This window comes from Nothobranchius furzeri, chromosome 14 (assembly GCF_043380555.1).
Source record: "Nothobranchius furzeri strain GRZ-AD chromosome 14, NfurGRZ-RIMD1, whole genome shotgun sequence".
NCBI classification, from domain to species: Eukaryota; Metazoa; Chordata; class Actinopteri; order Cyprinodontiformes; family Nothobranchiidae; genus Nothobranchius; species Nothobranchius furzeri.
Window position 1 is genome coordinate 28,476,629 of NC_091754.1, and position 26,654 is coordinate 28,503,282.

Sequence of the window (26,654 nt, forward strand, 5' to 3'; positions counted from 1 at the left end):
CAAACCTTTAAATTTTCACTCTGCGATAATTACGCCGCTATACTTGAGCTTTTATATCCTTTCACTGAGAAAGTAAATCATTCCTAATAAAGAGAGGAAGAATAGGGGGCGGAGGAAAAAGTGCTTGAGGACTAATTCTCTTCACTCCCTCCCTCTCTGCTCTCTATTCTGCTTGTTGAAAGGCTTTTTTTTCTGAGTATTGCAGTCACCTTGACTTTGCAGCTGCAGCCTTCTAGTCTGTTGCTTATCCTGCCTAACCCCAGCCTGTCAATTAGGTCTTTAAAAATTAATCTCTTTAACTAGAAATACCATGCCGGCTTTCTTCTGTCTGTAAATGAAGTGTTATTAATTCACACGGTGCAACGCCACCGTCATGAATAATGTTATCAAAACAGATTTCCACACGTTTAACACGTCTCTCCTATTTAAACCCCTTGAGTATTTTTACGGCTGTGAAAACGGGACTAACTAATGGATTTGCATCTCTTTTTTTTTCTTAGCTTCCACACCAGGCAGCTGCAGACTGAGTTACTGCTAAGCCGGCTCCTTTTAAAGTTTACATTTCCCCGTTCCCGACGTCGTTCTTTCATCTTCATTTAAAAAGCAGCTCAGTGCATCCAGCCTGGATTAGCGCCAGCCTCCGTCGACGCTTGTTCAACAGGAGCAGCGCGGTGCGGCGTCTCCCTGTAGGATTCCAATGCCAGGCAATGACACCAATGTGTCTGCTGCCTCCCCCCTCACTCCACCTCCGCCTCGTCCCAAAAGCAGCAACGCTCTGATCTTGCAGCAGGCTATCTGACCAACCACACCAAGCTATTACTTGTTCTAATAAAACCCAACGATTATGGAGAATGTCCTCCCTGTTTGCTTGTTTGGATGCCTAGTTATCAGTATGTAATTGGCGTGTGTATTGTGATGTTTGGTGACACATTTCAGTTGGTGTGCTATCGGGTGGAAGCAGGACTCCCCGGTCATTTTCTAAGTTAAGCTCCAGGAGAAGTTGCTCTAATGAATTAATAAATGCTAAACAAAGAGGAGCTAAACAAAGAGAAAGACATTAATGGCTTGAAGATTAGTGGGTCAGACAGATTACGAGGGGGTGTACAGTACAAATGATCTCCTTCTGAAATGGGAACGATTCGGGCAAAATACCCAATCGATCACCGAGGCCAGTTTAATCTCTGGGATTCTTCTGTCAATAAACGGACCTGGACAACGGAGGTCAATATGCAAAAAACAATCTGAACACCTTCAAAGCGCCTCACAATAATGTCCTTCTCCAAGTATTGTCTTCTTGACAGCTTGGGCTCATAGTCAATACGTGAATTAGGAAATCTATTCAACTCAGCCTCTCTGCCATTTTCTCTTCTTAGCCACAAGTTTATTTGTTCCCCCCTCCAGAGAGTCTACCACCTCCTGATCGGACTCAAAACGGAGGTTATGGCTTTGGCCCGGTTGTCTTTTCACCCGAACCCGCTCGCTCCGGCTCTGACTGCACAAAAACGCCATTCTGTCTCCACTCCCGCTCCATTAAGAGCTCATCTGAAGGTGTGCGCTGGCAGAAACAAAAGTCCTGCGTGCTTTTATGCAGTCATCACAGTCGGCCAAGCCCGTAATCCTCAGAGGTCCGATAATGACATAGCCCCTGCATTTATTACATGGAGGAGAGGAGAGAGGGAAAACGCTGACGTTGAACAAATGAACACTCTGACCTTTATGCAATAAATATGACACGGGCCGCATAAAAAGACAAGATATCTTCCTCCTGAATGGAAGTCAACACGGTTTCTGCTCCCTTGCTTCTTGCTTTATGTTTCTTCTTTTTTCCAGAGAAGCAAATGAAAGCATCTTTCCTCGCTGATTTAATTGCAGCGCATCATTGCAACGGATGCAAACGTGCACATGGAAGATCTTGGTCCTTTCCGCTTTGATTGTGCTAATGCACACTGCAGACGGGTGTAGACAGTCACCTGTCAGCGTTTTAATTATCTTAAGATGTAATCATTAGCAGGCATCACCAATTAAAGCAATGGCTCATATTTTTAGCCATGCTATCAAAAGGCGGTTGTGACAGTGAGGATCCACCTCTCTCAGTGTGATCACTGTTTGTGATTGTCTTCTGCTGTCACCTCACACCGCCTCTCTGACAGTAAAGGATTTATGGTTATTTCCTGCATGCAGCCTGTCCATCTGTGGCTCCATCTTCATACGGCCTTGAGAATACGATTCAATTTATTAAAGGCAAAGCAATGGACTCATTACTTAAAAAAAAAGAAAGGTGGCAAGTGAGAGAGCGAGAGAAAGAGGGTAGAAGTGACACACTGAATTGGTTATTAATGGAAAGGCACAGCCATAGGGCAGTTGAAATTTAATGATATCCTACAAGAAAATATGAGGGTGTCACTCTCCAAAAAGTCATGCTAAATGTCAACATTTTAAGGTCCCCGGTGCTAATTTTATGCCTGTGCACAGTAATGTTTTGGAGAGCATTTAGGAAACACGGCCCAGTGGCCAGCCTGATTATCCCACTCACCTTCTCTCCTCTCTCCAAATGGGTTTGTGCAGCAAGCGATTTCATCTCTAAGTGAAGGGAACATTAGGGAGGGGAGGACGAGAGAGCGATGGAGGAAAAACACGCGGTTTGATTTTCATGCTGTGATAAGAGAGTGGGAGCCAAATGTTACCTGTTAATCTAGCCCAAACCGACCGGGGCTCTTGACTTTGTCCCTCAGCAGGGATGGGGCAAACACTCATTTTCCTCTCTCCGTGATGAAAAGGAAATTAGCTTAAATGTGATGAGGGCGCATTAGTGTGTGTGCAGTGCATGTGTGGAAGGAATGTGTGTATGATTGAGGCTTGTTTGTTTTGCATACATCTAAGTGTGTTATAGTTATTCTCCTACCCACTGCAGATAGCTTCCTAAACAGCCTCAGTTCAGAGAAATAGCACGTACGCCCTACAGATCATAAAAGCGAGCAGCTAGTTTGAGCACACTGGGGAGATTGCTGCCACCTTAGGTTTATTTTCTTTTTTTTTTTTTATTCTGACTGTTGAAAGATGGCAGCAGTTGGCTTATTTCAGTGCAGGCATTTCCACTCATCATGATGGGAAGCCCAGGTGTGTTAGTGATGGCTGCATTCCACTTCTGCAGCTGTAGTTGTTCTGTAAACCCATTCATTAGCTGAACCTTTACTCTTGCAAGTCAGAATATCTGCTGTGAATGAAGCAGATCCCAAACTAGATGGATCACTTCTCCACACAGCTCCGATATTCTGTATTTAAAGGGACGCTGTGCAACTTTTCCGTATTTTAAATCATTTTCTTGAGCCAGTATGTGCTAAATCGATTCTTTACAGGGTTATTCAAATGTAATTTGGACCCCCACCGTCCTCTGTGGTCAGAATACCGTATTTGCAACTTCAGAGTGATGGGGCACCACTTGTTGGACTTGGAAAAAATTGACCTCACATACCTGGTGCTGCAGTCTAGATCCGGCATGAATCCTGCATGTTTTAGATCATGAACACAGCTGATGTTTGTGATTTAGTGATGAACTGCTTCTGTAGAAACAGATGAAGGCTGAGGAGATTTCGGCTAGATTAAGGTGTTAAAAAGACGAACACACAGCAAGGACGAGTTCCCTTGTGCTTTGATCACAAATAAATAATAACGGACATTAAAGGGTGCTAAAAGTAAGCAAAACTGCTTAGTAGGCATTTAATAATGTGACATTTAAACGTTTTTTGTCACCCGAGTCTAACACTGGAAGCATCAAGAGCTGCGGATCGTTTTACCCGCGAGCTTCGACACACCGGGAGTCAACAGAGAGTCTTGGCCACGGAATGACGTCCTCGCTGGACTCGCGAGATCACAAAATCCCTCGAGACTTCAAAGGTTATAGTTTGTTTATGCAATCCGCCATTAAACCAAAACGAAGGAGATCCCATTTGATATTGCTGTTTGATGTTATATATGATGTCGTTCCTCTCCACTGCCAGGATTAAAGCCATGAAAAACACACCGCTGCACTTCTCAAACGATACTGGGAGTGGTTCACATGTGAGCTTCACATATAGGAATCACTGCATTACTTTTATTTTGAAATTACTGGGGATTTTACACTGAAACTACGTGTGATTTCCTGTCTAGCCCGTTGATAACTGCGGGAATGGACATGTCCCAGAAGCGGCTTGTGGCAAAAACTCAATCCTATCTTTAGCGCCGAGGTGCGGCACGGCGCTTGTACCGCTTCTGGGATGCGCCTGAAAATTGCCACATTGCGGCTGTTTTGAAGCGCTCCGTAGACTACAATGGATTCTGTTTGAAGCAGCGACATTCCGCTGATGCTGTCAGCGTGAAAAGGTGTCAGTTTCACATTATCTGTGTATTTTGGGACCTGATCAACCAAATGTGCTACATTCTTCTGTTGCTGGTGATATTTACGTTTGTAGCTAAATGAGAATTTGGTGACTGAAGCTGTTTTGCAATCGCAGCTAAACACTTTATTCTTAGCTAATCTCAGACTTGCTGAATCAATTCAGTCAGAATCAAACTCTATTTCTCTTTTTTTTTATTCCTAATCTTTGCATATAAATCCGAACTTTTCCTTTAAGAAGCATTGCTGTAAAGTCAAACTTTGTGTTTAAAGCTGACGTTATATACAACTTCCAACTTTGCACAAGAAACAGAAAACCTACCAAGTTTTTGAAACCGTCCTGGGCTTATTAAAGTTATAAAATTAATTTAACAAAATGCATTGCATCTTTATGAATCAGACTTCATTTGCCAGATCAGCTAGAGTTTATTAAGTGCACAGATCTCATGCAGCCACTTTCTTACTTCCCTCCAGCTCTGCATTGCTGCATTTACAGCAGAACAGATATTTGCCTTGACAAGACGTTCTGAATCCCGAGCTTTGAGTGCAGCTAGAATAATGCAGCATTGGCTGCTAGTGGCTGTCCAAGAGGTCATAACTGCTCCCATTAGAAGGAGGCTGGTTTTCTCTGCAGAGCTGGCGGGTCAGATCAGATTAATTGTGCAGCCAAAAGCCGAGACGTGCTTTGTGTTGACTCTGCTCACAACAACCAGGTTTAGCGTTCAGTTCTCCTGCTGGGAGGAACACGGAGTTGCAAGGACAAAGTCTTCACCTGTCAATGCATCACACTGAATGGCCAGCCAAATGTACCTCTGCTCTCCTTCTGCGCCTCCTTCGTCTCATTCGTCTGCATTCACAATCATTCTGTTTTACCTTCCTCCTCCGAACCGACACCAGGCTTCACCTCTCTGTCCATTCGTCTTCAGCCCTCAACCGGTCAGTCTCTCATTTCTGGCAAACGTCTCATCCTCTTTCTGCCATCCTCTCTACCAACTCTCCCCATGCTCACGTGAGTACTCAGCATAAATGTCCTGAGGGACCCAGTTTCAAACACAGGAACCAGAAACATATGGCACATTTTCAACTCCCAAGGTCAATTACAGCTATTTATCCAGAGATTGCAGCTAAATTTCCCAAGGTTTCTTCTAGATTTACAACAGATTGCTGCGCGTGTCTGTCACATTTTTAAATCAGGCCACTTTCCACGGCTGCTCTCCGCTTCCTCGCGACTTTTCGTCAAACATTTCAAAGGCCTTCAAGTGGGTTTAGACCTGTTTTATCTCTAGTTATCATGTGCCCCATCTTTTTTCTTCTTTTTTTTTTGCCTGAGCTTTGCAAGGACCAAGTGTCGCTCGCAACACAAATCTAATAACATGTAAATTGGAGATAAGCCCAGATCCCTCCAAGTGATATTTTTTCTTTTACATTCATAGTTTGTCAAGTCAATTCTTAGGCCCCTGTTTTAGTAGCACAACACATGAGGAGTGAGAAAATTAACTGGATAGGTGATTCATCATTGCTACCACACTGTCAAGGACTCCCTCTGCAGCTATTGAGAGCAGGGTGGAGGCGGAGGATGGAGAGAGGGGGAGGTGTGCGCGTGGCGGGGTGGCGGCGTTGTTTTAAATTATGGCGTTTCATTGAGAATGCATTGTATTTACAGTGTCCCATTTTTATTTGTGGCTCCTATTATCCAGCGAAACAGTTGTGCATGAAATGTTATTTGTGACAGAGGTGACCTGCGAGTGTTTTTCCACGCTGTATTTCATGGCGGGGGCCCCCTAACTGTACCTTTACCGTACGGCGTGCTCGGCAAGAGGCTGTCAAAGCTGCTGCTGGCAGTCTCGCTAGTGCAGAAATATCACCTGGAAACAGAGCACTCCATTCCACCGGCCCCCATCACTCCAATGCCTGTCGCTGTAATTAAGTTGAAGTCAATGATTCCGCAGCGATGGCGAGAAGTAAACATGCAAACACATGCCAGCGTTTGCAGCCAGGCAAAGAGGGAGGAGGCACAGAAAACCTGCACGCTGCAGCATTTAACACTAATGCACATATGCATCCGCTTTCATTAAGCTCCTTTTATTAAAAAGATTCAGTTAGTTACTTATTAGCTTTGCATTTCCAATCTTTCTAAAATGCGGCTATTTATGCACCACTCCTGGTGGAAATGATGTCTGACAAGAGGTGCTGCAACGGCAGTCGGAGTCTGTTGAACAAAACACGCTGTTTGCTTTTTCCCAGAGCATGACAGGTTGTTTCCCCTGCAACAAAGCCATCAAATATTCTCTGTGATCCAACATTGTGTTGGAGGGGAGGCCTGCTGAGTGGGAAGCCGGAGTTTGTTAAAGCAATGATTTATGATTAATGCCAACACTAAATAAGGGACAAAGTGCCTACAGTACAAATCAATTACAAAGCTACAACAGCAGACCTTTCCCCGAGGCCTCCTAACGTCTCTGGTTGTTATGGTGATTTTATTGGAGGTGGGTGATGCATGCATATAATGCACGCAATACGTCTATATCAACCTGAGCTGGAGCCAGCTGTAATGCTTTTGATCTTTGATTAGTTGTGTTATTGAGATAAAATGGGACTTTCATGTTGCACCACTGTGCAGGGAGAGTGCACATCACATCTTCCACCCAGACGCCCACCTCAGAGCGCGGACAGGACCGCATCGAGCAAAATAAATTACCACAGGAGTGGCTTCTTAAAAGAAGGCAATTCATTATTTCTATGAAGTCAAATTATAAACAAATTTTAATCCATTAGGCAACCATCCATTCTAATTAATCAACAGTAGTGAACTCCGTCTGAAAAAGGAGAGAGGTTGTTTACTCTCTCCACGGACCAGCGGTGCATATTTCACCGTCTTCCTCTTTCAGAGAGAAAAAAAGAAAAAAAAAAAACGTGTTCTCCAAATTACAAACCTAAACTGTGAATCCTAACACTCGACTTTTGGCGCCAGGATGTTTCCAGGGCATTTGCAGATGCTTGAAATAATCTCCAATGTTTTTGCTCAATCTGCTCTGAGGATGGGTGAAATAAATACTTTAAACTAATTAATGTAAGACCAGCTGTTCCCAGCACTTGGCTGGCGTTGGTGAATATTGATGGGAGGGAGAGGCAGCAGGGCTGTTCAGCTCCACTCGCTGTTTGTACAGGATTCAGGCTGCCACGTAAACAGATATGAATACTGGATGAGCAGAAAGCTGTGCGGTGCTACTCAACACATAAAATAATTTCTTCTTATTTCACTGAATTAGCAACTAAAGAGCTGCTTGTGTTTAATAAACGTGCCTTTCACCAAGATGGTCCAAATTCTTGGTTTGGTAAAAACTCGTCGGACAAAAACACGTGAGATCTGGCGGGGCAACAGAATGATAAAGTGTTTTAGTTTAACCAAGCTGTACATGTGTCTGCCTGCTTCCCTTCCCTCCCTCTTTTGCTGCTCCTCCCTCCTCCGAAGCCCAGCGGAGAGGTGGACAGCAGATGGCAGGGCCCTACTCTTCTGCCGCTGATGAATGGAGGATGATGTCATCTTAGGTTTGACAGGCACCCGTGTGTACGTCCACAAAGGAAAGTCTTTGGGGTCAAATCGCCAGCCTGGTCCTTATTTTGGAATCCACATGACATCTTTTGAGAAGCAGTAGCTGGATTTATAGTTTATATTACTTAACCACTTATTGTCTGGCTTCAGAGAAGAAACAATACAAAGAAACCTCCAAGGGGACTGTCAGTCCACTGCTTTCCTGAAATGTGGGAAGAGCCTGGATGGCCCTCTGGAGATCAGTCATCTCTACTGGTCATCTTGTGTCAGACTCAATATGAGGCTCATACCCTAGCAGTTCTCCCAAGTTGAATGAAAACAACTTTTTTATGGACCTTTTAATCAGTTTATTGCATTTCTTTGCAGATGACAACCCGATGTGCACCCCAACAGCAAGAGACAGCTATGAGAGGTTGTCGTTGGCTGGACAGGCTCTGCCTCCTGGTTTCCCGTCGCCATTCCTCTTCCCAGATGGCTTGTCATCAATAGAGACTCTCCTCACCAACATACAGGTATTTCCCACTTGACCCTTCAAGAAACTTTGCCTTGTCACTTTTGGTGTTGCTTTAAATTAATTCTCTAGCTTTCATTGGGGGCGACGGTGGCACAGGAGTGAAGTGCTCGCCCCGTAATCGGAAGGTTGCAGGTTCGAGCCCCACTCAGTCTGTCGCTGTCGTTGTGTCCTTGGGCAAGACACTTAACCCACGTTGCCTGCTGGTGGTGGTCGGAGGGACCGGTGGCGCCAGTACTCGGCAGCCTCGCCTCTGTCAGTGCGCCCCAGGGCAGCTGTGACTACATCGTAGCTCATCCCCACCAGTGTGTGAATGTGTGTGTGAATGGGTGAATGACTGATTGTGTTGTAAAGCACCTTGGGGGGTTCCAGGACTCTAGAAGATGCTATATCAAATACAGGCCATTTCATTTAGTCAGTCTTAAAGAAATCTAAAAAAAGTAACCAAACCATCATCACAGGTGTGGCAGATTTCCAAAATCCCATTTTGGTGAAATTGGATCAATTTTCATCCTCACATTATTTGATTTTCATATAAACATTTAGCACACCTTTGAGTGGCATTTAAATATTTTATTATTCATTTACCTTTTAAGGATTTATATCGAGGATTCATTGATTTCTCAGCAGGAAACAAGATTTATACCTGAACTGATCACTGGTGCAGTGTGTAAGATTATAGAGTGAATTTTACTCAGAAAATCCTAAAAGAGTCAAATGTTTCAGTCATTGTGGAAGAAAAGGTGATTCTGAAACATATTTCATGTCCAATTGGCAGCGTGGACTGTCAGATTATCTTCTTTCAAAACAAAGGAAGGAGGGACGTAACTACTGTTTACCATCATTGGTGTGGGGGTGCCGTGTCTCCTGCGAGCTGGCACTGCAGCGCCGACATTTGTAATTTGACAACGGTCGGCAAAAAGCTCCAGGATAGTTCAAGGTGGTTGCAAAAACCTAATTTTACCACTGGATGTCATTTTTACTTCATTTCCACATAATGCACCTTTAACCTTGGTATATAGCTAGAAACTAGACAATGAATGAAATCCAAAAGATTAAGTCATTACAAATAAGTAAATAGGGTGCCTCCCTGTTGGATGGCTTCACAACAAATATTAGGCTCCATCCACTTCTGGTAAAATAATGGGACAATACACACGTTAAAGAGCAAGTCACCCCCAAATCAACTTTTATTTTTTTGCTGATGGACAATATAAATGAGTGTCTTACCGTGCTGCAGACGCATGTAGTCCATAATTTGACACTTTAGTGCATCTTAGTAAAAATGTAAATATTCTGCCTAAAACTGTCAGGTAAAAACTCTGCACTACATTTCAATTTAAATCTGCCACTGCTATTGGCTAAGAGGTACACGATGATGTTAGCTGGTACAATCAACTGTTGTGAGCCTGTGTGTGTGTATTTTTCAATGGCTTTACCCTCTCGGTCCGCCAGGCAACAGTATTTGTTGCATTTTTCAAACATGAAGTGGGAGTGGAGTAAGTTTCTTGTAGGGGGTGACTTGCTCTTTAAGAAAATAATATTATTTAGTGACAGTTTGCCTCGGCAGAAATGATAAATGATCTGTATTCTTAGGGTCCCCCCCCCACCCCCCCCCCCACCCCCCACCCCCCCCAAGGCACTTCACAACATATTAAGTCGCTGGTGGTGATGAGCTACAATGTAGCCACAGCTGCCCTGGGGCGCACTGATTAAATTGAGACTGCTGAACACAGGCGCCACTGCTCCCTCTGACCACCACCTGCAGGCAAGATGGGTTAAGGGTCTTGTCCAGGGACACGACAGCAGCATTCTCTGGCGGGAGCTGGGATCGAATGTCCTAGGCAGAAACCAGAATAAAATCATTCTTAACTGTACAAGTTTATTCCAATCCAAAAACACAGCATAGAAACAGCTAAGTCATATTAGCAATAGCTAATTGCTAATTGTTCATGTTTTATTGGACTGAATAGATGTTAAATTATCTTTAATGTTGTAGAAATTATGTCATAGGAAGTAAAGTTGATAGAGGAAGCTAATGAAAAGGCTTTATTCAATAGAGCTGCCTTCTTTATTTTATGTTTCCCCCTCTCCTCTAACACGACCAGATCTCTTGATGTTTAACCATCACCTGCAGTTCCAGCCAGTTCAGTCTGGTGGCGCTGTGGCTTACACGAGCGAACAATATTTGCAGGACCTGAAGAACCATCTGCCTGCAGCGTTCTCGTTTGCACAGACAAATCTGGAGAAATCAGCTGAGGGCAGGAAGGCTTATTATGATCAGAAGGCCTCACATTCTGAACTCAACATGGGTGATGAGGCCTGGTTCTACATTTTCGCTCCTAAAACTGGGAACACCAAGAACACCTCTGGGAAGCTGGCTAAGAAACTTTTGCCGAAGTGGTCAGGCCCACTTTAAACTCGACTCTCTCTCTCTTCTGTTGTCTCTGAGTGAATACGAAGCTGTTATCTAATCCCTGCAATAAAACGTTCCTATCTTCTGGTTTAAAATAACCTCGCAGATCCATAAGGCTGATTTCATATTTGCTATGGAATCTTTTGTCTTATGGCTTATTAAATAGCATGTAATTTCAATCATTAAAATTTTTTGAGCCAACATTTGGGGAAAAAAAATCTGATTCGGCTCAGAAAACGTCACTTGGTGCATTTTTGTTTTTTATAAACACACATTTTTAAGTTTGTGCTTTGAGATCAAATTGTAGAGAAAAAAGTGAATCAGTACAAAACAGATTTCATTACCAAGCTCTCACACTTTCGTTAAACTGAAACACTCACACACATTAACACCACCCATCGACTCAGAGAGCTGTTTAGACATCAGCTCAGACCCCCTCAATCAGAAAGATGAATGCCTTTCTCCGTCTCTCTGGGTGTAATGATGTGTGGACCCGCTGCCCTTCTCATTGCACTCGTTCCACCGTCATCAGAGTCCTGCTTCTCCTTTGGCTCTGCGGTAATTAGAGCGCCACAACAAAACCCGTCGCGAGCTCCCAACACTCCTCTTAGTCATCTTTGATAATGATCTTCGCCTTGAATATTTATATACAAATCAACTAAATGAAACCAAGCAGAAAATGAAGATAAAGCAACTTAGAATAAATTGGGGTTAGAAGAAGCAACAATTAGTAAGCTATCGTCCAGTGCATTTGATCTAATTGCATGTGGATGGGGAATAATTGTGATGAAGGTCTTCATGTAAGAATGCAGAGCTGTCTGAGGTGATTCTTACCTTTAGGCTGAAGAAAATCCCCTCACAGATGTTCTAAAGCAGAGGTTTAAGACATATGTACGAACATTAACTAAAGCTAATCTGCACTAATCCTTCTCTCTTATTTTCCTTTCAAGGAACAAGATTTTCGTTTAATCTTTTAAAGTGGTCTTGATCAGCCATTTTAGTCATTTTCTGTCCAGTTCTTGTGTGTGCTTACATAAACACACAAAGAAAGTCAGAGTGAAGGACAAAAACAGTAAATTAGGTATAAAAACAGCAACTACACCTTAAATACACATTAATGAAAACGAGAACACATATTTAGATAATAGGTTAAATGTGACCTTGAAGGTGCAGCTACTGGAAGGTCAAAAGGTGCAGACTTATCACCACATTAAAGTGACAGTGTGTAGTTTCCTGGCACTAGGGGGCAGTGCGTACATCTCATGGTAGTTTTAAAGCACATCGCCGTGATGTTACCTGTGGAACAGGAAGCATGCCTCGGCGTGACTCCTCAGACTTTGATGGTCATCCAGTTAATTCAATCAAGAAAATTCTGTGCCAATTGTAATTTTCTGGTGCTGTAGTTTACGGATCAGCTCGGGCTCCTGCACCTCAAACTACGGCAATACCGCTCGGCAAAAACATATTGCATCTCTTTCTTTTTTATTCTGCTCTTTCACATAGGTTTTGGAAAGAGTTTAGCAGTTTTGTTTTTTACTTTCTGAACGTTTTCAAATGTGGTAATGTAACTTCTGTAAGTCGTACGTCCATCCAGTCATCTTGTGTGACATCATCAACAGACGCAGGAACCAGCCAGAAGGAAACGTGATGCTAGACCTGAGCCCTATTAACTTTGCACCTGATTCTTATGGTTATTTGTTACAAGGCCGCTAATATTTTGCAACTACTGGACATAATTATTTTTATTTTTCTACATAATTTCGATGGATAATTCCAACGTTAAAAACTACACATTCTCACTTCAATGTCAGCCGTCTTTAGTGAAGATAAACAAATAATTCAAATTCCACATCAGATTTGTGTTCCAAAAAGCTGTTTTGAAGTAATTGCACTAAGAGGTAGTCCATGACGTCAGAGCATAGTTTTCCTCCACACCACAAGTGGGCGCTATACATCAGTTGAGTTCTGCTCCAGTCAATGTTCACACAAGTCATTTAAAGCTTTCACAGTGGATAAAGAGGAGTGTTTCTACAATTAAAGGACTCTAAAGCATGGGTTGAAGCCACGAGCTGCTAAACACGCTAATGTTGGTGAGGATGTCTGCTAGATTTTCCAGTTATTGAAAACATTAGACCAAAATCTGAGGCCACAGTACCTGCTCGTGTTTTTTATCAGGTTTTTTTTTCTGTGTTAATTTTCCTTCTTCCATCATTAATCACATTTAAATATAATTATTTATAATGTTAATATATAAATAAATGACAAATCAGTCAAACTAATTTCTACATGCAAATCATAAAATATAAAAAATAAGCCCAGTTTAATCTCATGTCCACAGATGATCAGACATATCTGGCTTTTAGTTTTTAAACATACATTTTAATGACTAAAAAGGAAAAGATTGCCTGTCACTTTATGTAGAGGTCTTAAATAGTCTTCTTCACCTGTGTGTGTGTGTGTGTGTGTGTGTGTGTGTGTGTGTGTGTGTGTGTGTGTGTGTGTGTGTGTGTGTGTGTGTGTGTGTGTGTGTGTGTGTGTGTGTGTGTGTGTGTGTGTGTGTGTGTGTGGGTGCAGGGCCTTCTGAAAGTGGCAATCGACAATGCGCGAGCTCAGGAGAAGCAGGTACAGCTGGAGAAGACGGAGCTGAAGATGGAGCTGTTCAGAGAGCGGGAGCTCAGGGAGACTCTGGAGAAGCAGCTCGCCATGGAGCAGAAAAACAGAGGTACTACCTGCCATTGTGTGTGTGTGTGTGTGTGTGTGTGTGTGTGTGTGTGTGTGTGTGTGTGTGTGTGTGTGTGTGTGTGTGTGTGTGTGTGTGTGTGTGTGTGTGTGTGTTGGCAAGCATGCGTGACAGTGTGTGTACAGACTTCACAGGGTTGTGCTCATTTAGATACAAAACGCTCCAGAATGTACTGACACAGTTCTGCGTGTATGTGTGATGTTTCGCCACGCCGCGTCTCCTCAGTTCCACATAAAATCGGATAGGTCTTCCTGTTCTGTGGTCTGTTAACATAATTGGAAATACACATCCCGCGCACAGCCGAGCCCAGCCTCATGTAAAATGCATCAGAGTCGTACGCTAACTGTATCGTTTATGTTTAATGAGAGAAATTCATGAAAAATATCCCAATAAATTTTTCAATTAGCTTTTAATTCCCTCTAGCCGTTTGCTAAGTCACAGTCAGTATTTGCTGAGATTTTCTTAGTTAAATCTTTATATATCATCAAATATTTAGCTTTAATTGATTTGCACTTTTCTCATAATTGGGTGCTAGATTTAAAGCAAAGTGGTTGTTATCTTTGGCTGCCAGAATGTTGGAGTTACTCCATTTTTTTTCTTCTCATCGTGTCTCAGCAATCATCCAGAAGCGCCTAAAGAAGGAGAAAAAGGCCAAGAGGAAACTCCAAGAAGCTCTGGAGTACGAGTCCAAACGGCGAGAGCAGGCCGAGCAGACCCTGAAGCAGCCGTCGCCCTCTGACAGCATGCGTTCGCTCAACGGTCAGACGATCCACTGTGAGACTTTTCTGATCTACATCACAGCTTTTTCATTTTAAACAAACATAACTGTTATTAAAGATGTTTAACTTTGATGCAACTTCTACAGCTGCCTGTTAGTTTAAAAACGACTGAACCATCTGATCCAGCTCCTGGCTGATTAGTCTTTATGGATATCTTCAGATTGATTGTTTTGACCAGAAGTCGATACATTCAGGCGATGAAGAAGCTGGAGATGAACTGAGATTTATGTCTGAAAGATGTCTCACACAGTTCAGACTACCCACCCTTTTTGGAGACCTTGGAGGAGGTGCTGGAAAGCGCTCCTTCCAGTGACTCCCTCGTTCTGCTGGGGGACTTTAACGCTCACGTGGGCAACAACAGTGAGACCTGGAGAGCTGTGGTTGGGAGGAACGGCCCCCTGATCTGAATTCGAGTGGTGTTTTGTTATTGGACTTCTGTGCCAGTCATGGATTGTCCATAATGAACACCATGTTCAGATGTGCTCTTGGCACCAGGATACCTTAGGCCGCAGCTCGATGATCGACTTTGTTGTTGTTTCATCTGACCTGCGGCCGCATGTCTTGGACACTCGGGTGAAGAGGGGGCGGAGCTCTCAACTGACCACTACCTGGTGGTGAGTTGGCTCAGATGGTGGGGAGGATGCCAGTCAGACCAGGGAGGCCCAAACGTATCACAAGGGTCTGCTGGGAATGTCTGCCAGAGTCTCCTGTCAGAAGGAGCTTCAATTCCCACCTCCGACAGAACTTACAAAATGTTCCGGGGGAGGCGGGGGACATTGAGTCTGAATGGACCCTGTTCTGTGCCTCCATTGTTGAGGCGGCTGACCGGAGCTGTGGTCGCAGGATCGTCGGTGCCTGTCGTGGTGGCAACCCCCGAACCCGCTGGTGGACACCGGCGGTTAGGGATGTTGTCAAGCTGAAGAAAGAGTCCTATCAGGTCTTTTTGGCCTGTGGGACTCCAGAGGCAGCTGACGGGTACCGGCAGTCCAAGCGGAACGTGGCTCGGGTGGTTGCCGAGGCGAAAACCCCGGCGTGGGAGGAGTTCGGTGAGACCATGATTCTGGTCCACCATCCGGCGCCTCAGGGGGGAAAGCAGTGCGCTACCAACACTATCTATAGTGGGGACGGTGTGCTGCTGACTTCTACTCAGGACGCTGTGGATCGGTGGGCAGAATACTTTGAAGACCTCCTCAATCCCACTGACACGTCTTCCAGTGAAGAAGCAGAGTCTGGGGACTGGTTGGCTTCTCAAATCTCTGGTGCTGAGGTCACTGAGGTGGTTAAAAAGCTCTTCTGTGGCAAGGCTCCAGGGGTGGATGAGATCCACCCGGAGTTCCTTAAGGCTCTGGATGTTGTGGGGCTGTGTTGTCATATCACGTGGATATCGGGGGCAGCATATAGAAATGATACTTTCTTCTTCTTCTTGTTTCGCTGGAGCGGTTGACAGCCGAGTGTGAAGCAGCTGGGATGAGAATCAGCTCCTCTAAATCTGAGACCATGGTCTTGATTCGGAAAAGGGTAGAATGCCTTCTCCAGGTCAGCGATGAGGTCCTGCCCCAAGTGGAGGAGTTTAAGTATCTTGGGGTCTTGTTCACGAGTGAGGGAAAACTAGAGCGTGAGATGGATAGGCGAGATCACGGCTACAAGCGGCCGAAATGAGTTTTCTCCGAAGAGTGGCTGGGCTCTCCCTTAGAGATAGGGTGAGAAGCTCGGTCATTCGGGAGGGGCTCGGAGTAGATTTGCTGCTCCTCCCCATCGAGAGGAGCCAGTTGAGGTGGCTCGGGCATCTGGACAGGATGCCTCCTGGATGCCTCCCTGGTGAAGTTTCCCGGGCATGTCCAACTGGGAGGAGACCTAAAGGTAGACCCAGGACACGGTGGAGGGACTATGTCTCTCACCTGGCCAGGGAACGCCTTGGGATTCCTCCAGAAGAGCTGGACCAAATGGCTGGGGAGAGGGAAGTCTGGGCCTCTTGCCTCAGGCTACTGCCCCCACGACCCTACTCCAGATAAGGGGACGAAAATGGATGGATGGATGGAGATTTCTCACACACATATCATCTTAAAGATTTATTGGTCATTCATTAGAGTCATTAGCTGATTGTTGCAGCTCGGATGCTAATAAAGCTGCAGGCTCACTCTGCCGTCTGTAGGGAAGGGATGTTTACGAGTTTGCACCTTATTTGTATGTATATGCAGGTCACAGCCAATCATGTGGACTCAAATATAGAAAGTAATAATGCAGCGTTTAGAGTTCATGAAGGAAAACGAGAGGCAAATGTGACAGTTTCGCTTCAGAGAAGTGTCAGAACTTAGAACTTTGGTAAAAACAGATCTAAATTTTTATTTAATTTGTTTTTTTAGGAATCTTTCTAGATTTCTGGTTAAATGATCAATTTTATGTTAAGAATCAGCTTGTCGTTGGTATCGGCCGCTTTTCTTGATTATTCATTGGATTCCAATAATTTACAGACACAAAACCTTGAATTTAAACATCAGAAGGAAGCCAACCATCCTAGATGTTCCTAAGAAGCACATGGACATGGACAGTGCTGTGAGGGTTAGGAGCAGGTGGACTTATCTCAGCTGACATGGTCATAAAACCTCATGCTTCCAAAGCTTCTTGGTGCATCATCAACGCTACAGACTAATGATTATTTAATTTAATAAGAAATTAGACAAAACTATACATTTTAATCTGTTGAATTCAGGACTGTCTGCATAAGCAGGTTATTGATGTGAAACAAAAAAATCAACAATTTTTATCGGCCCGCGAAACTGAAATCGGTGCATCTGAAATTTAAAGAAACCCTTCCACAGAGGCACCTTCTGGTCCAGATGACTTCTTTACGTTGAGCAGAGATGTCGTTCTGTTGGTCTCTTGTTTTGGGATGAATGATGCTGTGAGAGCAGCGCCGTGATAGGTGGATGTCAGGCGTGTTTAACGGCGGTGATCCCTCTCCTCTTGCAGACTCTCTGACCCCTGAGATGGAGAGTGACCGCAGCAGTGGAAGAACAGATGCTGAAAGGACAATACAAGGTACAGGGGCTCAGATGAGACAATAAATCTCTCTCTCTCTCTCTCTCTCTCTCTCTCTCTCTCTCTCTCTCTCTCTCTCTCTCTCTCTCTCTCTCTCTCTCTCTCTCTCTCTCTCTCCCTCCCTCCCTCCCCCCCCCCGGCTCTCACTTTTGCTCTCCTTTCCCTCTACCTACCTACATACCTACCCCCTCCCTCCTCTTCCTGCATTCCCCCTCCTTCACACACACACTCACACAGCGTCGGTTTATGAACATTAGTGTTTCTGTGCCTGCTGTTCAGACATACACCACCATCTGGGCCAAAGCACTAGGTCAAGATCATTGTTTTTTTGTGTGTGAATAACATTATTCTTTTACTCAACTGTTAGCGGTTTAGCAGCCAGGTCTTTGTCAGGATGAGAGCGTTCCAGTACTGAGACTGAGGTGAAAAGACTGAAGGAAAAAGAAGTTGCTTATTTATACCTCAGGAAGCCGTAATGAGTCATTATAAACCACAAAAGCGGTGCAATCCCTCCTTTGATAGTCATAATCAGGGCAAATCAATCCGTTTTATGAATAAGCCCTGTGCATTTTTAACGATTTGTTTGTTTGTTAGCCTTGGGGGTGCAGTTTGTGTTTGGTGAAGGGGGGTGCTTTAGCGATAACCTCCCTGGACTCTCTTCTATCTGTGTTTACCCAGATTCAAGACACTCCGCAAAGGTTGGAAATCCTCATTATTACTCACATTGTCGTGCTGTAATTCGCCTCAGAACTGCTCTTATCAGCAGGGGAGGTTGCCCAGTTTATCCAGGGGAGAAAAACTACATTTGTATGTAATTTGCTAAGAAAAAAAAGGGAAATATTCGTCTTTGACTCTTTAATTTGCGATTAATCTACTTGGACGGCGTGTATTTTTGGAAAAGGGCAAAAAAAAAACTGAGCCAAAGAGAAACGATGACTCCTCCTTAATTAAATGTCATTTAGTCACTGCAGGCATCTGAAACTGTTTGATGTGACAAGAAGAAGGGGAATCCATATGTCATTATTTAAATACAAAGATAACTTGCAGATAAAGTAATTATAACCCCTCATTTCACACCAAATTCTCACATTTAGCTAATTTTATACTTTTATAAAGAGCTGACACTTTTGTTTAGTAGTTTTATTAAATAAAACGTGATCAAACTTGTGCGTTAAAGCAGCTTTGGTACTGTTTTGAAAGTATCGCTGAGGTTTAAACAAATCTGATTTCTGTGAAACAGTGCTACTGTGGTGTTTATAATTTCTGCAGTCTCTCAATCACTCTGATCACTGCCTCGAAGAGTGGAATGAAACCAAATAACAGGCTGCGCTTTTTTCTGTTTTGTTCAATTAGAGAAGCATTTGTCTGCCACCCATGTCTCCTCTACTCTGCTCTGCAAGCCTCGCTGTATAATTAACCTCAAATGGCAAAAAATGATGTTGATAAATTACACAAGCAGAAAGGAGGGGAGGAAAAAAGAAAAAACAAGCCTATCAAAGCTGAGAAAGCCGAGAGAAATGTGTGGGTGCATTCTCGACTCCAAACTCAGAGGCGAATGGAGGGAGGGGGGATAATGAGGGGCATAATTTTAGAGAACTAATTATTTCTATTTGTCTTTTGTCACACTTCTCTAATTCTGCGATATTAACACAGTCTGTGTTTATTAATTGCTTTCACAGTGTTTTGAATCGAGTCCAAGAAAAGGGAACGTGGCTCTTTTCACAGGCAGGCGAGCTGCTGGGACCGTACCTCACCGATGCCTCGCCTCGCCTCGCCTGCCTGGCAACCGTGTGAATATCTTCCCGCGGTATCTCCCCCGGTTCCCCGCCACCTCCACCACTCCACGTGTTGGGCGAGTTTACACGACCCCTGCGCGCCGAGATAAAGTTCTTTTGTTGCAAGATTAAACATCAAAACAGTTAAAGTGAAATTAAAATTAAATGAACGAATGTCACTGAAGCAAAAAAGACCGTAATTAATGGATCCCTTAATTGTCTTCATAAAATATTTGCATGGGCATAATTTGCATAATTTACATGTATTAATTAATCTTTCAAAGGAATTTTGTGCTGAGAGAAGCCAAAAAAATCCCCTTTGTTTTATTTAGCATCTAATGAAATATTTATTCTCTTTAATGAACTTTTCGTCTTGATTTGAATAGAAAAATACGAAAGTTGGGCCGGATTATCCAGCTGCGCGTGTGAAGCAGATGTTTCCACGTTTGAGCTCGGGCTGCATGCCGGCTGGGACGCGAGTCCTGCTCATCAAGCCCCCGTTTGATCCATTTGAAGTCAATTATTTAACAGCCTCTCGACAATGCATTAAATGTCATCATCCATCAAATAATCAGATTGTCTTTGTTTTCATTAACACCCCTATAAACTGCTGCAACTGTGAAGACGATCAGGCAGGCTCGGAGGTGATGTTTCATCTTCTCTTGTCATAGAAGCGCGCGCGCGCGTGTGTGTGTGTGTGTGTCGCTCTCCGTGCCGCTGCATTCATGCTGTAATGACTTTTACGCAAAACTCGGTGGTTGTTGCTCGAGTAGAGGCAGCACCAGAGTGCAATGCCTTTGAGACCTACGGCAGTGCTGGGTAATTAGCCTGTGTGTTTGTACACACACAAACACCAAAACACCCCCTATTCATTGTACACACAATCAAACGCACACACAAACAGCTTTTGTTGTCTCCTCTTGTCTGTGTACGATACACAAAAGGTTAAACAGGACTAAATGATGATAAAATGTTAATAGAAACTGGGAAATAAGTGAAAAAATCAAAGAAAGTTTACATCCAGTAACGTGTTCTTGTGTCATGTCTGACGTTTAGTCCTCCTAGATGTCTCTGAACAGGGTTCCTTTTACCGTAGAGTTATTTAGGAAGGTGTAACCGTGGCGTTCTCCAGCAAAAAGAAAAGAGAAACACGTGAAGGGTAATAAACGTCAGCCAGGCTCCTGAGCTGTGCCTAACAGCTGCTTTTACCAGCTCAGCGCCTGAGCGGTGCAGCTCGCTCAGGCGAACACTCAGACAAGAGCGCTCTCTGGCAGCGGACAAAGCTCGTTAGGTGGTAGGTGTCTGCTGATAATATAACAGAGCACTGTCTGCCGTTTTCAATATCCACCATTTCCACACAGGAGATGTCATTTAGAGAAGGGCTTTACGTCTTGAATATGGTGTAATGGTCAAACCAGGATGTATAGGGAGAGCATGTGTGGCCTTCACCTCTGGATGCGGTTCTTGCGCTACTTTGATAAAATGTGCTTTGTAAGGATTAAAAGCAGGATTGTGTTTTTTTCCCAGATAGTCTCAGATGTTAAGCTGAACTGATTTTCAGTTCTTTCTCTTTAAATAAATGAGATTTTTGTCATATAAAACTTCCTGAACAGTCTATGAGGTTTTTTCCAACAGGACTGATGAGCTAACAGCTAGTCTTAAAGAGGAAATAGTATGCCAACCTCACCAACTGCATCCACTTGCACTTTGCACTTGCACTCCAAATGTGAAGAAAACCCAACCGTCCATAAGAGTGTAAACAGTAGCACTTCAGATAGACATCTAACTTTTACAGAAAAACACGCTAAAGAGGCCCAAGAAAATCATTTTGAAGCTACTTTGAGGTTGTTGTTTTTTTCATATTTCATGAGTAATAATGTTAATTATGTGACATGATATTTAATCATATTTGTCATGGCTGCTACCTTTATCTCATCCTGAGATCAGCTTATGTATTCAAAGCAATGCAGTTCACATTGAAAGACCAGAGGGCAATATTTCAAAGATACGTTTCATCAACAATCACATCCCGAATAGTTCATTTGCGTCAGCAGATTGTTAGCTGTTGGCTAATCTTTGCCTCCTGTGTGTGTGTGTGTGTGTGTGTGTGTGTGTGTGTGTGTGTGTGTGTGTGCGTGCGTGCGTGCGTGCGTGCGTGTGTGTGTGCGTGTCTTCTCTGTTCCAGATGGAAGGCTGTTCCTGAAAACTGCAGTGATGTACTGATAAGGCCGCGAGGAGCTGGAGGAAAAAGACGGAAAATTCATGAAAAAACAGGAAAGGAAAGAAAAGAAAGGCCGTGAAGGAGTTCTTATCCAGGCCGACTGGGCTGCTTGTAGGTGGAGATGCTGTGTTCACCATAAATGCTGGAGGAATGTAGAAAAAGTCTTTTTTTTTTCATCACGCTGGCCAACATAAAACAGTTTAATAAGACAGGTTTAGACATGACAGGCTGGCCGACGTGATGGATAAACATATATACCGAGCACAGTAAAAAAAAAAAAAAAGAAAGAAGAAGGAAAAATGTACCCAAGGTGCATCGTTGGTTCTAACTCCTAACATTCACAGCACTGAAGATTTTTATACTGTATCTCAGCCAGCGAGAAAGCTTTGAAATAGAAATCCGACTGAAGTTTTGTTTTGTATTTCACAATAAAATCCTAGAAATGATGTGTGGGGAGGAAAACATATGAATCTATCCACGTGGTCATCAGAAGAAAAACAAAAAAAAGACTGATGTTTGATGTTTTCTAAATTAGATGATAATACAATCAAGTTTCATTTTTACCATGGTTGTACATATGAGAGCTAACGATAAGAGAGGTGGCTCTGCCGAATCCCCGTGGACCGATGAGGTATGTGTAAATAATGTTAAGAGGTATTGTGTATGCAGTAGAGCTATTAGGCAACCAATACCACCATTTATATAAACCTCCTGTTTTTGTTTTTCTCTCTCTGAGCCATCATCTTCATCCTTTCCTATAGCTGCCATTTTTGATGAGAAAGCATGCAGGCATGTAAATGTTTGTCCTGGAATTATGATATTTAATAAATCCTATATTGTGCTGAACAAATACTAGGGTTGACTCACTCAAGCCCGGGTGATTTTATTTTAATTTTTTTTTGGAAACCATAATCAACAACGTTTCACTTTGACAATGAAGACTTTTTGCTGTTGATAATACTGAAATCTTTGTAACAGAGGGAATATTTCTTGGAATTTACTGTACTTGGTTTTATTTTGGTCGTGAGACTCACTCAGAAATCTTTTTTTTAAATAAAACAAGTGGAGTCTACTTATCATCAGCTTGAGAAACAATCAGTCATGATGCAGCTTTTACAACATTTAATTACACTGTGTGTTGCACAAATACACGTTTGGTTTTCCAGTGTTTCATGATATCCTAATGGAAAAAAAAATTCCTTACTTTTTTTTCTTACCCCTGAAGACTTTTGAACTGTGGTGCTGAAACGCCTGTGTATATTTAGTCATAAGCTGATGTCAGTCCTTGAACTGCAAAACAGTTTAGACCTTATGTGTTACAATCAAGAAGACGAGGAGTGTGTGGGAGGGGCGGGGTGGGCGGGGCTTCCCATGTTCACAATGTGTTTGTTCCTTTTGTTCTTAATGGAGTGTCTAGGTCTGTTGTCACTGATAACTTATATAGCTTCTCGAATCATCTCTTCATTGTACTTCAAATTCAAATAAAGTTAACATGTTGATGATAAACCACGAGTCGCGTATGTTGCCCAACGTCGGTCGTGCGTCGGCTAAAGGTGGATCCAAGCGCTACGTTCCAGATGCAGGGTGGTGTGGTCTTCATGGAGCATTCTCCATTTGTGTTTTTTAGGATTTTAAATCAAGCTGTTTGCTAAAGTGACAGTTCAGGTCTTATTTGTGGGTTTCTGTGCCAAAGTTTTGAGCAGTTGTCATTGGTAGTTTTTGGAATAGCCTCACTTTAGAAAAAAAGAGATACATTCTGACTGGAATGATGAACTCTTGGCTACAAGTGGACAAAATTGGATTATTTTTCTAAGCTGTTTTTGTAATTGATATTTTATAAACTTTTAGAAAATGCTCTTGCTTCCATTTGACACATCAAACCTCTCCACTCACTCCTAACTGGGAGTTTTGAAAACGATACCTGATCTAGACCACACCCCCTAGTGATAGTCCTGTATTTGTAATTGTACGGGAAGCCCATGTGTCAAAAGAAGGGCTGCATTCTATTTAGAAGTGTTAAAGAACAACCAACAAGTAAAGCTGTGGACATGGAATGCAGCCGTCTTCAGTGGCTTTCTTTTGTTATTCTTGCAAGGCAAAATGTCTTTAAAAATTTGGCCTACAGCAAAAAGATAGGCGAGCGTGGCACGTACCAATCGTGGTCAAGCCTGTGATGGCGCTAAAGTAAAGAAGTAGAAACAACATTTCAACATAAGTGTGCCAAACATAACATGCAGAAGTGTGACTGGCAGCATGAAGGCTGTTGAATTAATTGGTGACAATGAGTAGTTTTTACTGTTAATCCTTTGAAATATCTTTCCAAATGTTGTTGAAAATTGATTAAATGATGCCCAGTTGTTGAACAATGTTGGCGGCTTTGTAACGTATAACCATAAAAATCAGGTCTAAAATTCATGGGAGCGGGTCTTGGGGTGTTTCTCAATGTCAAGGCGCCTGGCCTTGCGAGGAGATGTTTTGCAAGGCCAGGCGCCTTGCTTATGAGGACACTGTCCTTCCATGGTCAAAGAAAATGGTTAAATGGAACAGACTTACATATATACTAATGTAACGTTATCTCCCATGTCACGTGACCGCCGTGGAAGCCGCAGTCACATGACACGGGAGACAACGTTATATTTTATATGTATTAGTGTCAATATAAATATACAACGAGCCTTTTACCTTTTCAATTGTGTATATATTTGTTAAATGTAATGTTTAAGTGAGTTACTACCCGCTAACTGAAGCTGCAACTACTAAGCAACTAACAACCATAGATAAATTCTTTGGATCTAAAAAAAACATTTAAAATTAGTTGACTTACTTTTAAACTTGAAAATTGTCCCTGAAATAGCTGCCAGCTTCTGATCCGCCATCCTTTAGAAAATATTGCAGTGTATTTGGGGTAATGTTTGACCAAAGCTAGGCTACAAGACACCTTCCGTGTATCCTTGCTCAGCTTCCTAAATGGCTAAAAAATGGAGAACACACGCCTCAGTAGAACATGAACATTGGAACACGTCTTGGCGTCTCCTGATGACGCATCTACTAGGCAACCGTGGCAGGGCCAAGACATCAAGGCGAGGTTCCTTGGCATTGAGAAACACCCTGTCGCTGTGTCTCAATTCAGGGTCTGCATCCTTCGAAGGACCCAGCCTACTCGGCCGACGTGGGCTGGGTCCTCCGTCGACCGAGTGGACCGGATGTTAACGGCTGTGAATTTGGACAGGCCTAGCCTTCATGAATTCCCGCCACTCCCTCGGCAAACGTTCCGTCGCCTAGCAACCGTGGAACCGCTGAGCAGAAGGGACAAGGAACTTTAAATGATGGAGCTCAAAGTTTTATTTAGGTTTTTAATCATTTCCTTTTCTGTTGGAGAGCTAATTCAGAGAAAATACTTTCGACAAGCTGAGCCTGAGCAAAGATGTGATAATAGTTTTTAATACTTTCTAAGGGTCTTAATTTGACCAAAACCGATTTATCACCTTTTAATCTTTTTCAATACCCAACGGATACCCTGCAATATTAAACAATTCACATTTGTAAACAAAAATAAAATTCAAGAGTTTAATACAGAACTGATTTTATTTAGATATTTCTTTTATATGTACATGTTTAATCTTTATTAACCATTTTTTCTAGCAAAGTAAAAACCTGTCAACTTTCTCCCTTCTCTCCTGTGCCCTCTGCTGCTCTGCCTCCCTCTGCAGCCTCATGTCCTCCCTGATCAGCTCCAGAAGCTGGTCATCCCTGTCACCTTCTCCTGGATGCCAATTTTCTCCAGAATAGTCTTAACAAACATGTAAGAAATAAAACAGGAAGAGAAAAGATAGAGAAAAGAGGACAACGGGTTATTCCATCCATGTTTTGGCAGAAAAAACTAAACTGAAACGACAGTTTTTAAAATATGAGATGTTATTGTACCTCCATGCCAAAGCCGCCGAATACTTTGCTCCAGTGAACATGTAGTCCATCTTCGCCCTAAGCTTAATAAAGTCCGTGGTTCTCTCTTTTGTCCCCAAAATACAAACTTCTGTTAAAATCAGGGGGGAAACGTAGCAGGAGAATTACGACACCGAACGGCCGAACATACGAGCCGAGACCGCAATACAAGCACTTTTACTGTAACATTTCAAACTAAAATAACATTCATGTATCACAAAAAGCCCTTAACCTTAAAGTTATCAAGTTTATACTGACATTTACAGTGGGGCAAAAAAGTATTTAGTCAGCCACTGATTGTGCAAGTTCTCCCACTTAAAATGATGACAGAGGTCAGTAATTTACATCATAGGTACACTTCAACTGTGAGAGACAGAATGTGAAAAAAAAATCCATGAATTCACATGGCAGGATTTTTAAAGAATTTATTTGTAAATCAGGGTGGAAAATAAGTATTTGGTCACTTCAAACAAGGAAAATCTCTGGCTCTTACAGACCTGTAACGTCTTCTTTAAGAAGCTTTTCTGTGCTCCACTCGTTACCTGTATTATTGGCACCTGTTTGAACACATTATCTGTATAAAAGACACCTGTCCACAGCCTCAAACAGTCAGACTCCAAACCCCACTATGGCCAAGACCAAAGAGCTTTCGAAGGACACCAGGAAAAGAATTGTAGACCTGCACCAGACTGGGAAGAGTGAATCTACAATACGCAAGCAGCTTGGTGTGAAAAAATCAACTGTGGGAGCAATTATCAGAAAATGTAAGACATCCAAGACCACTGATAATCTCCCTCGATCTGGGGCTCCACGCAAGATCTCATCCCGTGGGGTCAAAATGATCATGAGAACGGTGAGCAAGAATCACAGAACCACATGGGGGGACCTGGTGAATGACCTGCAGAGAGCTGGGACCACAATAACAAAGGTCACCATCAGTAACACACTACAACGGCAGGGAATCAAATCCTGCAATGCCAGACGTGTTCCGCTGCTGAAGCCAGTGCATGTCCAGGCCCGTCTGAAGTTTGCCAGAGAGCACATGGATGATACAGCAGAGGATTGGGAGAATGTCATGTGGTCAGATGAAACCAAAGTAGAACTTTTTGGTATAAGCTCAACTCGTCGTGTTTGGAGGAAGAAGAATACTGAGTTGCATCCCAAGAACACCATACCTACTGTGAAGCATGGGGGTGGGAACATCATGCTTTGGGGCTGTTTTTCTGCTAAGGAGACAGGACGACTGATCTGTGTTAATGAAAGAATGAATGGGGCCATGTATCATGAGATTCTGAGCCAAAAC

The 26,654-nt window shown here is 43.1% G+C and overlaps 1 protein-coding gene across 4 annotated transcripts in view; it reads left to right on the forward strand.

The window, feature by feature from the left end:
* The window catches only part of dachd (dachshund d), a 126,658-nt gene extending 104,962 nt beyond the window's left edge, over window positions 1-21,696 (forward strand). For 2 of the 4 annotated variants that reach the window (XM_015965994.3, XM_070544052.1), the window contains exons 7-11: window positions 8,295-8,440; window positions 13,430-13,577; window positions 14,211-14,369; window positions 17,345-17,413; window positions 21,374-21,696. In XM_015965994.3, the coding sequence (XP_015821480.1) occupies window positions 8,295-8,440; window positions 13,430-13,577; window positions 14,211-14,369; window positions 17,345-17,413; window positions 21,374-21,411 (560 nt within the window). In that variant the 3' untranslated portion in view covers window positions 21,412-21,696. The remainder of the gene's footprint in view (window positions 1-8,294; window positions 8,441-13,429; window positions 13,578-14,210; window positions 14,370-17,344; window positions 17,414-21,373) is intronic. The other 2 variants (XM_015965996.3, XM_070544053.1) reach the window with 1 other exon arrangement.
* Window positions 21,697-26,654: the final 4,958 nt, after the last annotated feature.